We start from the raw sequence: 12,400 nt of genomic DNA, 5'->3' as shown, positions 1-12,400 counted from the left end.
ATATAGATATCAGACACTGATCAAAGCTAAGGGGAAAACAGAGCCATGAAGGGGCTTGGAAGAACAAATGGATGTATGTGTGTGACATTCTAGACGAGTTGTAGGAGAGATGTAGGAGTGAGGCATGCAGCTTTCTGGCTGCCTGAAAGAAGCATGGCCAAGAGAGGGAACAGCTTAAAGCAGGAACATGCCTGGAGGGCAGGGGTAGCAGGGACCCCAGTGTGCCTAGAGCAGGGCAGGCAAGGGGAGAAGAGGGGGACGAAGCTGAGGTGGCAGAGGGGCCTTGCAGATCGTAGAAGTACGTGTGCCTTCTACTCTGAGTGAGCATGGGCAGCGCTGACAGGTCTGGGGCACAGGAGGGACCTAATGTGACCCATATTTTGCTGACTCACTCTGTGTATGTGTAGAGAAGGCAGAGAGGGCCCAGGTGGAAGCAGGGAGGCCAGCGGCTGCCTTGCTAGTTGAGGGGACATGAAAAAGATTGGGGCCAGGAGGAAACCGTTGGGATGCTGGTAAGTGGTCAGTTTCTAGATATACTTTAAAGGTAGAAAGGTAATCTGACAGGATTTTCTGAGGATCATTTGTGGGAAGTGGAAAAGGGGGCATCAGGGATGGTGGTAAGGATTTTGTCTGAGCAGAGGGAAGAACTAAGTTGGCATTCACAGAGATTCGGAGGCAGGTGGGTGGAGGCTAGTTCATTTGTTTTGGGTCATGAATTTGAGCATCATACCAAGGGATCAGAGGTCTCTCCCATCTTAGTGGGATACAGGCCCAGACTCTCACAAAAAGGGTTTTCATGCTGAGATGAGCCCAACAAACTCACAGCTCTCTCTCTCCAGGAATGCAGAAGACATCAGGATACCATCAGCAATTGTCTCTAAAGTTGGAGTTAAGAATGATTTTTGGTTTTTTTTGTTACACTCCTATCTTCCAACTTCTCTGTCGTGAACATACATGGCTTTTATAATAGAAACAATTAAAAACCAGAAGCCAACAATACAAAAGACAGAAAAACAAAAGTTAAAAGTCTTCCCAAAATGTTGCTGGGCCTGGACAACAGGTCCTTACAGAGGCAGGGACAGGGAGTGTGAGGAGACAGATGGCCTTCAGTCCAAGTGAACAGCAAGAATGGTCTGGAGGATATGAAAAAAACCAGTCTTATCTGTTGGATTGCTGAGGAGTGTCAGATGAAAAAGCCACGAAGAACTGGTTTACAGAGACTTTACCGGGAAGCAGGAAGCTCTAGCAGCTCATGGACCAGTGCTGGGTCTGGGCACAAGTGAGTGGACAAGGCCTGTCAAGGCTGAGAGACCTGAAGCCAGCAGAGCTACTGCTGATGGCAGGGGCAGGGGCAGGGGAATTGGATCAGAGTCTGAAAGACCCCAAATGAAACAGCAATTTGTTTGGCATAAAAATTCTTTCATGACCCCCCTTCTAATTTTGATGGGGCAGAAAAAAAGGGAAGTGAAGGTGGAGTGAAAAGTAGGAAGAATCCATCTTTTTGCCCAGACTGACCCTTCAGGGGTAGGCGTCAGTGACCCTCATTTTAGTCACTCAACAAAAGAAAGGCCTATTTTCTAGGAAAGTAAAACAGCAATGCTCCTCAGGCTCCACTGCTTTTCTATACACAAAGTCTAGAACACACAAAAACATTTGAAACACTAAAGAAAAAAAAATCAGCGACCCACAGAAACAGTCCCACAGATAACCCTGATACTAGAACAGACCAGATAAGGATTTTAAAATAAATATTTAAATACAACCAAATATTTATAGGTAAAGATGGAAAAACTAGATGAAGACACAGAGAATCTCAGCAGAGAAATACCAACTATCAAACAGAAACAGAAATTCTAGATCTGAGAATCATGATGTCTGAGATAAAATATATATAAGATGGCTTAACAACAGAAGGAATAAAGCATCAGAAAAAAGCAGTGAACTGGAAGACAGACTAATTAAAATGAACCAAAATGAAATGAGAGAGAGACAGAAAAGTGAAAAGCACTGCAGAGAACATTAATGATCTGTGGGACAATATGAAGTCACCAACATATGTGTGTGTAATTAGAATCCCCAAATGAGACAAGATGGAGAAACGGGGGAAAATATTTAAAGAAATATTGGCCTAATTTTCCAAGTTTGATGAAAAACCCTAAATCTCTAAATTTAAGCAGCCCAATAAACCCCAAGGGGACAAATACACAGAAAATCACATATCATAGTCAAACTATTAAAAATCAAAGATGAAAGGAAACATCCTAAAAGCAGCCAAAAGGAAAAACTAAACAAACAATAGCACCTTCTGAGGAACAGTGATAAGAATGACTGCTAAATTCTCCCTGGAAACAATGCAAGCCAGTAGACAATAGGTGTACTTAACATGCTAAAAGCGACAAAAGGAAAGAAAAAACCTGTAAACCCAGGATCCTAGATCCAGGAAAAATATCCATATGCATAAAAAATGAAGATGAACTAAAGCGGAGAGAATTTATTCCAGCAGAGCTGAACTACGGGCAATGCTGAGGGAATTTCTTTGGGCTGAAGAGAACAATTGAATCTGAGTCTACAGGAAGACTTGAAGAGTGTGAGAAATGGAAAATATCTGGACAAATGCATAAGGCTTTTAAAAAAGTCCTTTTCTTAATTTCTTTGAAAGGCTTTTGACTTTTTAAAAATTTTATTTTTAAAGATTTTATTTATTTATTTGAGAGACAGAGAGAGAGAAGGCATGAGCGGGGGAGGGGCAGAGGAAGAGGGACAGGAACAAGCAGACTCCCCTCCAAGTGAGGAGCCTGACGTGGGGCTTGACCTAGGACCCCAAGATCAAGATCTGCGCCGAAGTGAGATGCTTAACTGACTGAGCTACCCAGGCGCCCTGGCTTTTGACTTTTAGAACAAAAATAACACTATTCTAAGGCATATAACATATGCAGCAGTAAAATAGATGAAAACCAAAGAAGGGGCACACGGCTGTATATGACAACAATGGCAGATCGCTGTCAGTGCAGAATCTTCTACCTGGCAATGATAACAGCCACCATCACAACAGCGTTAGTATTTACTAACAGATCGCTATGTTCTGGGTACTGTTCCTGGCCTGTGAGGTGAATTAAGCCATTCAATCTCCATCTCAGCTCTATGTCATTGGTGCCCGTGCTATTATTCTCATTATATAAATGAGGAGCATTGCCCTGGAGTCAGAGCCCCTACAGGCCGCAACAGGACTCTCATAGGCCCTTCTGCATGCTCCCTGATGTGAGCTGCCTGGCCAGGCTGAAAACCGAGGGCCTACCTTAGTTCCACAGAGAAAGGGTCCAGGAGGCACTGGTGAGCCCAGAGCCCCAGCTGACTCCCTCTTCTGAGAGACAGCCATCAGTGCCTCTTCCTGACCAGGTAATTTCCCATGGAAGCCAACTGGACCAAAACATTTCCCCAAACTCTGAATGGTGTGCCCAAAAAAACTCCATGCAGTTATAACATCCAGGCAAACGTGAGGTATGATGATTACTGCCACCACCAGCACCTGCCTGGAACATTCTAATTCTACCTTTGGAAATATTCCATTTTCCTTGGAACAAGAAAAAGAAAATACCCCCTTTTGACCACCTATCTCAAGTCATCTTTAGAAACACAGAAAAAATGCCAAATTCCCTGTTACAAAAATTAACGAGATCTTTGAAAAATACAACAGCTCTTAGATATTCACCCAATCAGTTGAAAGGACGTATATGACCTTGCCTCGGGGCCTCCTCCAGTAGCAACTTTAGAAATATGGATATCAGGAAGACTGCCCCTCCCAAAGTTAGCAGGCCAAGAGAAATGGTTGTGGACAACTAGGACTTCTCCCAATCATGGCCCATGTGTTCCACTCTCAGAGAAATGGCTCCCTCTACTGAGCTTTTGAGAAACAACAACTTCCAGGAGCAGGTAGGATCCTTTTTTTTTTTTTTTTTTTAAAGATTTTATTTATTTATTTGACAGAGATAGAGACAGCCAGCCAGAGAGGGAACACAAGCAGGGGGAGTGGGAGAGGAAGAAGCAGGCTCATAGAGGAGGAGCCTGATGTGGGGCTCGATCCCACAACGCCAGGATCACGCCCTGAGCCAAAGGCAGACGCTCAACCGCTGTGCCACCCAGGCGCCCCTGGTAGGATCCTTTTAACATACATTCCCTGTCATCTCTGAGACAGGCCAGTGGTCAGGTATTAATATCACAATCTTACAGATAAGGAGATTGAGGGCCCAGAGGGTGAGGGGATCGCCTGGGGTTTCCAAGCTTGTCAGCTGAGCAGCCAGGTCAAGCTCTCTCCTTCTTTCACCAGCCCCACCCTCACGAGCTGAACATAGCCAGTGTCCTACCGGTACTTCCACTCCGTTCTTGCCAGCCAGCAGCCACTCCCAGCAGGCCAGGGCAGTCTCCATGCCATGCTCGTTGAACATCCGGAGGGGACCCCAACACAGATGATGAAGGAGCTGTGGGTCACAGTCTGCAACCAGACACATACTGTTCAGAAAAAGCACTAAACACAGACTGAACCCTTTGCTTGCCTCCCCAGGTAAACAAGACAGAGCACCAGGTGGGCCAACGATGGTCTTTTGTTTACTTCTACCCCTGAGAGACACCACACAGATCTCTACTGGGGGAGCCCCCGCTCACTAAGGAGAACAAAGGTAAACACTCATTTCCAAACAAACCCAGAGCCCCCGGCGCCTCTGCCCATTACCTTTGCTGCTGATGAGCATTGCTGTCAGCTTGAACATAGCCTGCGTGTAGTGCGGAGGACTGCTGAGGTCTAACGCTGTATTCAGCTCCTGGACCATCATTTTGTTCAGGTCCGATATCTGGCCTGTGGCATCTGAGAACCGAATCATTCCATACACCTGCAAGAAGCAAACTTGTCAAGAGGCACATGTCATCCACGCACACGGACAAGGCCTGACCAGAGCGTCACTATCTCAAACGAGAGCTTGTGTGTGTAGAGAGTGACAGGCTCATTTCAATGAAGCTATCATTGCTCACACTTTGGGGGAACTTCTCTTTTAGCAATGCATATTGGCATTCCCTTCATTCTAGATGGTCCTTGAAGGCAGAGACCTGGTCTTGCCAATTTTACATTCAGCACTGAATCCGGGGTCTGAACCACAGTAGGGTTGCATGATGTGGACTGATTAAATACAGTTCTTTCAGAGTCAATTAATGACTCAAACGAGAAGACCAGCCTCACTATTCTTAAAGTTGCACATCATTTTTTCCCCCAACAAAAGCATGCTGCTCTCTTATCTACCAGACTTGACTATATAGAAAGGATCTGACTCCTTCCAAAATCAAACCTACTGTCAAAGACAGACTTCCTCCCACCACCGGGGTGTTCAAAATAGGTGGAACAGGCCCTCAGAGCAATTCCCAGCACCTGGGAATGTAGGGTCAGTGGCAGTCTAGGGTCAGAGACCAGGGGCCCCCCTGCTGAGGGCCCACAGGAAGAGAAAGAGCAACTGCTAGAATGAGGAAGTCGTACGGAGGGGGGGACCCCACTTAGACGAGGCACCGATGGAATCGCAGGGGCCTCTGAAATGGTGTAGACGAGCTTCTGTGTTTTATAGATTCAGAAACTGAGGCCCCAAGAGGTGAAGTAACTTGCCAGGCCGAGCTAAAGTGTGGCATGGTGGGAGAAAGCCCTCATGGTGAGATGTGGTTCCCAATCCAGCTCTGCTTATGTGACCTTGGCAGGTTACTTTATTTCGAGTTTCCTTATCTGTAACGTTGGAATAATAGTACATAAACCTCACCAACTGCCCCGATAGTGCACGGCACTCAACAAATGTTTGCTACCACTTAAAAAAAAAAAAAAAAAAAAGAAGTCCGAGAAACAGGATGCTTCAGCATGGCGGGAGTGTGTATGTGGAACCGCCCTCCTGCAGCAGTGGTGAGTGGCCACATACATGCTCCAGACGGTGCTGGTGAGGCCCAGGGCCCATGCTTTCAAGTCCCCCTAAAATGACCGAGTTCCAGACCCCGAGTGCATTTTCCACTGGGTGGGAGCTGACTGACATCAGAGCAAGAGGACACCTCGACGGCCCTGGGACACAAGGGCAGGAGAAGTACCTCGCCCGCGTAGCGGTTGCGTAGATTCAGGGATGCCATGAAGTTGGAGTAATCTTTCTTCACACAGGCCGGGCGCTCTGTTAGCTGAGTTGCCTACAGACAAATATCAAGAATTATTTCAGGCCATTGCCATATGTTTTTCTCATGTTCACCATGGCTAAGTCTAAGTCCAATTAAGAAGTCAAGTTTGGATCCAGGGGTTATTAAAAATCTTCAGTGCTAGCAAGCTAATAAAACAAAATACTTTAGAACAGCCTCCAGTCTGATACGTCCCATGGAAAAAAGATGAAAAAAAATCTTAAAAGTATGAAAAATTTTCTCTGGAAGGCAGCTTGTGATATAGCTTCAATTTCCCGCCCTGATTGCTTTCATCCCCAGTGGTGAGCAGACCTTTGCAAAAGACATAATCACCAGATCATTGTGAAAATCATCGTAACCTACAATGAAAATGCTGTGAAGTTAGTGCTCCCGGGCTGTCTCCTCTGTGAGTGTGTGCTGGTGTGTGAATGTGACTTGAAGATGGTGAAGGGTGAGGTTGAGAGCATGGTGTCAGAGTAAGCAAAAGCCAGCAGGGGCTCAGAGACACCCAATAGCTGCCACCGGTCTAATGCGGGTCTAACAGCAGAAGACAAAAGGGGCGTACCCTTGAGTACAGAGGCAGGCCACAGAAAGGGGAAAGTATTTGCAGATCACGCCTCCCACCTCCTCTGCTTCAGCTTCAGCACCCCAGCCCACCTCCCATCCCTTGGAGTCCTGAGGACTGCTCTCCCTAACCCTGGCTGGTCACTGCTACCATGCTCTCCAGCTATCGTGCTGCCCAGCATCGTCTAAGACTATGAACATGCACCAAGGATGACCCCTTTCCATTTCCCTTTAGCACCTTTTACTACAAGCCAACACAACCTATCCACTTCTTGACATACGGATGTTACTGGGGAAATGAATCTCTCAACTGTTGAATTTTGAGGGATTGTTTTTTTGGGGAGGGAGCAAGTGGTTGGGTAGAAAGACGGTCAGGGGAAGAAAATATGAAATTTGGGGGAAAAAACCATAAGAACAAAGATACATGATGTTCTCCTAAAATTATTAAGCTAGTTTATTTTTCAAAAGGCCACGTAAAATTGCTTTATGTTTTTTGGAGACAGTGTGGGCTGTGGCATCAAGCAGGCCTGCACTGAAACCTAGCCCTGCCACCAACCAGCTATGAGGCCCTAGAGAGGTCGCTTGCTGTCCCTTAGCCTGAATATACTCCCCTGCAAAATGGGGAAAACAGTGGCCTTCTCACCAGGCAGAATTGCGTTCAGGCTCAGGCAGCAACTGCATTGGCAGGCCGCAGTGCAGGCCACCTCCATCCTCTGGGTAACTACTCTGACTGCTCCGGCTCACGTGCCTGGTGCACTGTGACGTGGAGAACGACCCTGCAGGGCTTTCTTGACAGTCTCGATGCAGCACAACCCACCAGCCTGTAATCATGCTTCTGAAACAGCCCCCTGGGAGGGGTGCTTCCCTGAGTGCCATGTGATGGGGAGAGGTCACTCTGGGGGCCAGAATGCTTCTGTGCTTTTCATGGAGCAGGGGCAGCTTGGCCAGGATCTCCAGTACAACCAACAGTCAGAAGACACCAATGAATATATTCTTTCTTCTTTGGAAACAGAAAAGGGAAAACCAAACCTAAATCTCTTTTTCTAAAGAAACAGATTTAAATCTTTTAGGCAAAATTGACCTCTTACAAGCCAGGTGGCTAGAGCCTATAAGAGGACCAGGAGTTGTCAAATGCATTCTGAGTAGTCCCCAATTCTGGCCTCTGCTTGTGTCCTCCAAGTGGTGGAGAGACCCAGGTCAGGGAGCTCATCTCATGCCAGTGGGCCTGGCCTGTCAGCCGAGGGTGCGCTAGCTGTGTCTGCAGACGCTGGTGTCTTCAGAGAACATGGAGTGACCTCTGGTGAGAGCTCCAAGGAGGGCATGGGACGTGAGAAGACACTGGCTACCTCTGGCACTTCCCCAGGCCCACCACAGAGGCTGAGGGCCCTCAGTTCTGCCTAATGGACTCCCTTCTTCCCACTGAGAGTCATGGCCATGGTGAGAAGTCACAGGGCCATCCTCCCTCCCTGGTGCTCAGCCTCTGTACCCCTGCCCTATCACGTCCTTAAAAGACAGGTGGGAGCCTCCCCACCTCCCCGTCCTGAGAGAGTTAAGAAGCACAGAGTTAAGAAGCCTACAGCTATACCTGATTGGGACAGACAGACGCTGTGCTAGGCCCTAAGTCTGGGAGACACCACCATGCAATGCTGCCAGACAGATCACCTGTTGTCAGTCTGTTGCTTCACTACTAAACTTTGATTTAACTACGAAATACTCTAAAGGAATCCTGAGCAGAACAAGACAAAGCTGAAGATACGTATGCACGTGCGCTCTGGCACCGGCCGAAACAGGAAAATCCAGCGAATGTTTCCAATCAACATGGCTGTAAGATAATGCTGACCATGTCTCCCAGAGCTCAGTTTCCTTCCTTGTGGATACACAGAAATCCAAATCTGATATCATTAATGAATCAAGAAAACACAGTAATGTTCTACTGCCCAACTCTGTCTGAACTTGGGACTCTGATCCGCCGACTGCCAGCACAGCTGCGCGTGTGACACGTGGGGGCCCAGGTGCTTTTGGGAAAAGCGCCACATCAGCTCTGGTCTTTCCCTCCCCCTGCGGCTCCCAGGGCTGAAGGAGATTCCTGCTCCCCAGAAGACGCACACATACCCCAAGAGTGGTGTTCTGCTTGTTGTAGCCGGCAAAGTGAAGGATGCTTTCGGTGGCCATGGCCAGCCCCGTGTGCTGGGACAGTCCTGACACCCAGTTCTGATGCTTGTTCAGATATTCCTGAAGTCAGACAAAAAAGGGCTGTTTTATTTTCAAGGTATGTGAAGGAGTAAACACTGGTTCCGACGTTGGGTCCGTGCCTTGCTGTGGGAACGTCAGTCAGTCAAAGCCCTCTCTGTGACAGGCTACTGCTCATGTGTGAACGAGGATGATTCACCCAGAGTGGCCGGCACACACACCAAACGTGAGAGGACCGCTTATTCTTTTAGCACATTCTTGCTGACAATCTGCCCCCGGCCAAGTGCCGTGCTCCCCAGAACACAGAGCGGCAGAGTCCTGGTCCTGCTGTCAACATGCGGGCAGGTCTCCTTCCAGAGCAGCCCTGCTGTGAAGGGGCAGCCTGACGGGCAGCAGGAAGGCAGAGCAAGGACCTGAGTCTGCCCAGCCAACCGGTGGAGGGGATGCTGGGGCAAAGGGACACCTGGCAGGGCTGGGAGATGTGAAAAGGCCTTCTGCTCTGGGGACCATCAGGGGTCAGGGGTCAGCACTGCAGAAGCAGCAAACACAAGGGGCTAGATGGTAGGTGGCAAGCCTGGGCCAGAGATAGGCCAGGTTCGAAAGGCCTTGTGTGCCGGGTGAGGGAGTTCAGGGCGGGAAGTCACAGGACTTCCCTCAGGAAAGTGCATGAGCACTGACTTACAAAACTGTGTCACTGGTTTTGGAGCGTTCATGGAGCCCCCAAAACCCAACCATGGACCCCATGGTGATGGGGAATGGCTAATGAGCAGAGGTAGTGGGGAGGTGCGCTGGGCAGATTTGCTACAGACACTGGCCCGCCATGGTGGGCGGCAGGGAGGATGGTTCAGGACAGGCTGAGGCTGCCCACAGGAAGCCCAGGCAGGATGGGGACACTACGGTTGGGCAGTGAGGGCCGGATGGCAGGTGGGGTGGGGTTCAGATGGACTAGATGTGCAGGGGGAAGGGAAACAGGGCTTGGGGCAACACCAAGGGGAGGCCTGGTAGAAGCATCAAGACCAGTGCAAACCTCTGCATCTTCCACTCCCTTCCCAGGCCACGCTTCAAGAAATACATAGCTCTCCCTATTATAGGCTTTTGTTTCATGAACCTTTTTAGAAATGAAAGGGGGCTTCCCCTCTTTAGACCTTAGCCTTGGGGAGCTGAGGCCCCTCTCCTCCATGTGAACCTATATATATTTCCTAAAGATGAACAGTTTGAGAAAGTATATATATATATTTCCTAAAGATGAACAGTTTGAGAAAGTGCCCCAGCCTAAAGAGTACCAGTGTTTCCACTAGACACTGACAGCTGTCAAGCTACAGGCATGGCCTAGTTACAAGGCCCACCTCTAGGGATGCCTGGGGGCTCAGTTGTTAAGGGTCTGCCTTCGGCTCAGGGTGTGATCCCAGGGCTCTGGGATGGAGCCCCGCATCAGGCTCCCTGCTCTTCTGGAAGCCTGCGTCTTCCTCTCCCATTCCCCCTGCTTGTGTTCCCTCTCTCGCTGTCTGTCTCTCTCTCTGTGTCAAATAAATAAACAAACAAACAAAAAAAGAAGGCCCACCTCTGCGCAGCTTAGCTGCTGGGTGCCTAATGGAGGGTTCCTTTTTTTTTCTTTCATTTCCCCAATTGCTCTAACCTCACTGCTCCAACACCTTTGTGGAAGGAGGAACAGTACAGGGTGCTAGGCACCGCCACTGGGCTCTTGCAAAATGCATTTCCAAACAGCCTCCAAGGCTCTTGGGGCTAGCTGTTCTGTCCTTCCTGGACTCCAGACCCAGAAACATTTTGGAACTAGGTTTATCCTGACGAGTGTTGCTGAGGTCAACTTGACACGCTTCTCTTGATGCACCTTCTATTAAGCCAGATTTCTTCTACTGGGATTTTTCTTATCTTTCATCCCTTTTGAGGTGACTTTTTCCTCTCACATATTGTGGTATTTTTGGTCCATCTCTGCTTGACCGGAACAATGGCTCACCTTGCAGTTGTTTGTGCTCGCGAGCCAGTGCTTTGGTCTGAAAAGGCTCACATGCCACTCCACATGCACCTGGACAGGGCTCCACCGGGACAGCAGCCTCACCCCAGCTCCGGCGTTTGGCAGAGGCGCTGCGGCTGGACTGCCAGGCCTCCCTGCGCATCATGTCGCCTCTGCCCGTCTTGTAAGCAGCCCCAAGTCCTACCATAAACCTGGCACCTAACTGGTGTGAGTGGCCAGGTTCCCTGGGCCCGCCTGCCCACGGATCCCACTGCACCTGCCCCCCTCACCCACGACCAGCACCCTTACCCCCCAAGGTGTACCCAGAGCAGCCTCTGAGGCTTCTGTTATTCTTAGGCACTAGACTAATGTTTTTGGTCTGTGTTTATTCACACTAGTGCTATTTGTATTTCAGGTTTGCTGTGTCTGTTAAAGCTCTCTGGATCACTGGAAGGAGCATAACAAAATTGCTTTTTGGTGCTTTCAGGGAAGTACCTGTAAGTGGGACTTGGTGACTGTAGGGGCCCACTTCATCGCCTCCTGCAGGATCATTCCACAGCGCGCAGCAAAGTCCTTCACGATGCTCTGGAAGAGGGTGTAATCAAGCTGAGGTCAGTGTATTTGGGCTGTCAGAGGATGCCAGCTAGACTGTAGTTAGCTTCTGTCAGGGGCTGAAGTGCATCCCCCTAAAACCCACGTGTTGAAGCCCTAGCCCCTCAGAATGTGACAGCATTTGGAGATGGAGCCTTTAAAGAGGTGATTACAGTGAAATGGCATCGTATGGGTGGGTCCTCATTCAATCTGACTGGGGTCCTCCAAAAAGGAGGAGATTCGGACACAGGCACAGAGGGAAGACGTGAGGACACAAGAACACAACAGACATCTAAAAGCCAAGGAAAGAGGCTTCTGAAGAAACTAACCCTGCCGACACCTTGATCTCAGACTTCCAGGCCCCAGAACTGTGAAAAAATAAATTTCTGTTGTCTAAGCCACTCAGTCTGTGGCACTTAGTCATGGCAACCCTAGCAAATGATTACAGTGATCATGTTCCAACCCCAAGGCTCTGGGTAGGGGTACAGACAGCCTGGTCTGTAATCCTGGCGTAAGGTGGCAGGGTCTACACTCAGTGCTTCACACGGCCACTGTGGGGGCCTCATCACCGTGTGGGGAACTTCCTGCTGGCAGCTGGTATGGCTGGAGGCCCCGAGGCTGGAACATGACCCGGCCCCAGGTCTCAGCTGAGCTTCGATCTGCCGCAGCGAGGGCTCCGAGTCAGACCTCGCACAGCACATCCTCCTTACCCGGAGCTACTTCCTCCATCTATTTCCCACAGTGCCGCACAAAGCCGAAGTCATGTTACTCAACTACCACAATGAGAGTCTGCACACCTCACAGCAGTGAAGCTCGTCTGACAGTCATGCTTGCTTGTGCAGCTTTGAGACATTATGAACTGACAGGTAGCTGAGCCAAGAAAGGGCACAGAGTCAGCAC

At 49.1% G+C, this 12,400-nt stretch overlaps 1 protein-coding gene across 2 annotated transcripts in view; it reads right to left on the bottom strand.

Annotated features, from left to right (window-relative positions):
* The window catches only part of PI4KA (phosphatidylinositol 4-kinase alpha), a 118,477-nt gene that overhangs the window by 24,350 nt on the left and 81,727 nt on the right, over positions 1–12,400 (bottom strand). For both annotated transcript variants that reach the window (XM_045802541.2, XM_045802540.2), the window contains 5 exons: positions 11,405–11,494; positions 8,860–8,979; positions 6,106–6,198; positions 4,727–4,883; positions 4,362–4,489 (listed from right to left, as the gene is read on the bottom strand). In XM_045802541.2, the coding sequence (XP_045658497.1) occupies positions 4,362–4,489; positions 4,727–4,883; positions 6,106–6,198; positions 8,860–8,979; positions 11,405–11,494 (588 nt within the window). The remainder of the gene's footprint in view (positions 1–4,361; positions 4,490–4,726; positions 4,884–6,105; positions 6,199–8,859; positions 8,980–11,404; positions 11,495–12,400) is intronic.

Source organism: Ursus americanus, chromosome 30 (genome assembly GCF_024610735.1).
Source record: "Ursus americanus isolate L20-20 chromosome 30, mUrsAme1.1.p, whole genome shotgun sequence".
Taxonomy (NCBI): domain Eukaryota; kingdom Metazoa; phylum Chordata; class Mammalia; order Carnivora; family Ursidae; genus Ursus; species Ursus americanus.
The sequence above is the reverse complement of the archived record's forward strand: the minus strand, read 5'-3'. Positions and strand labels throughout refer to the sequence as shown.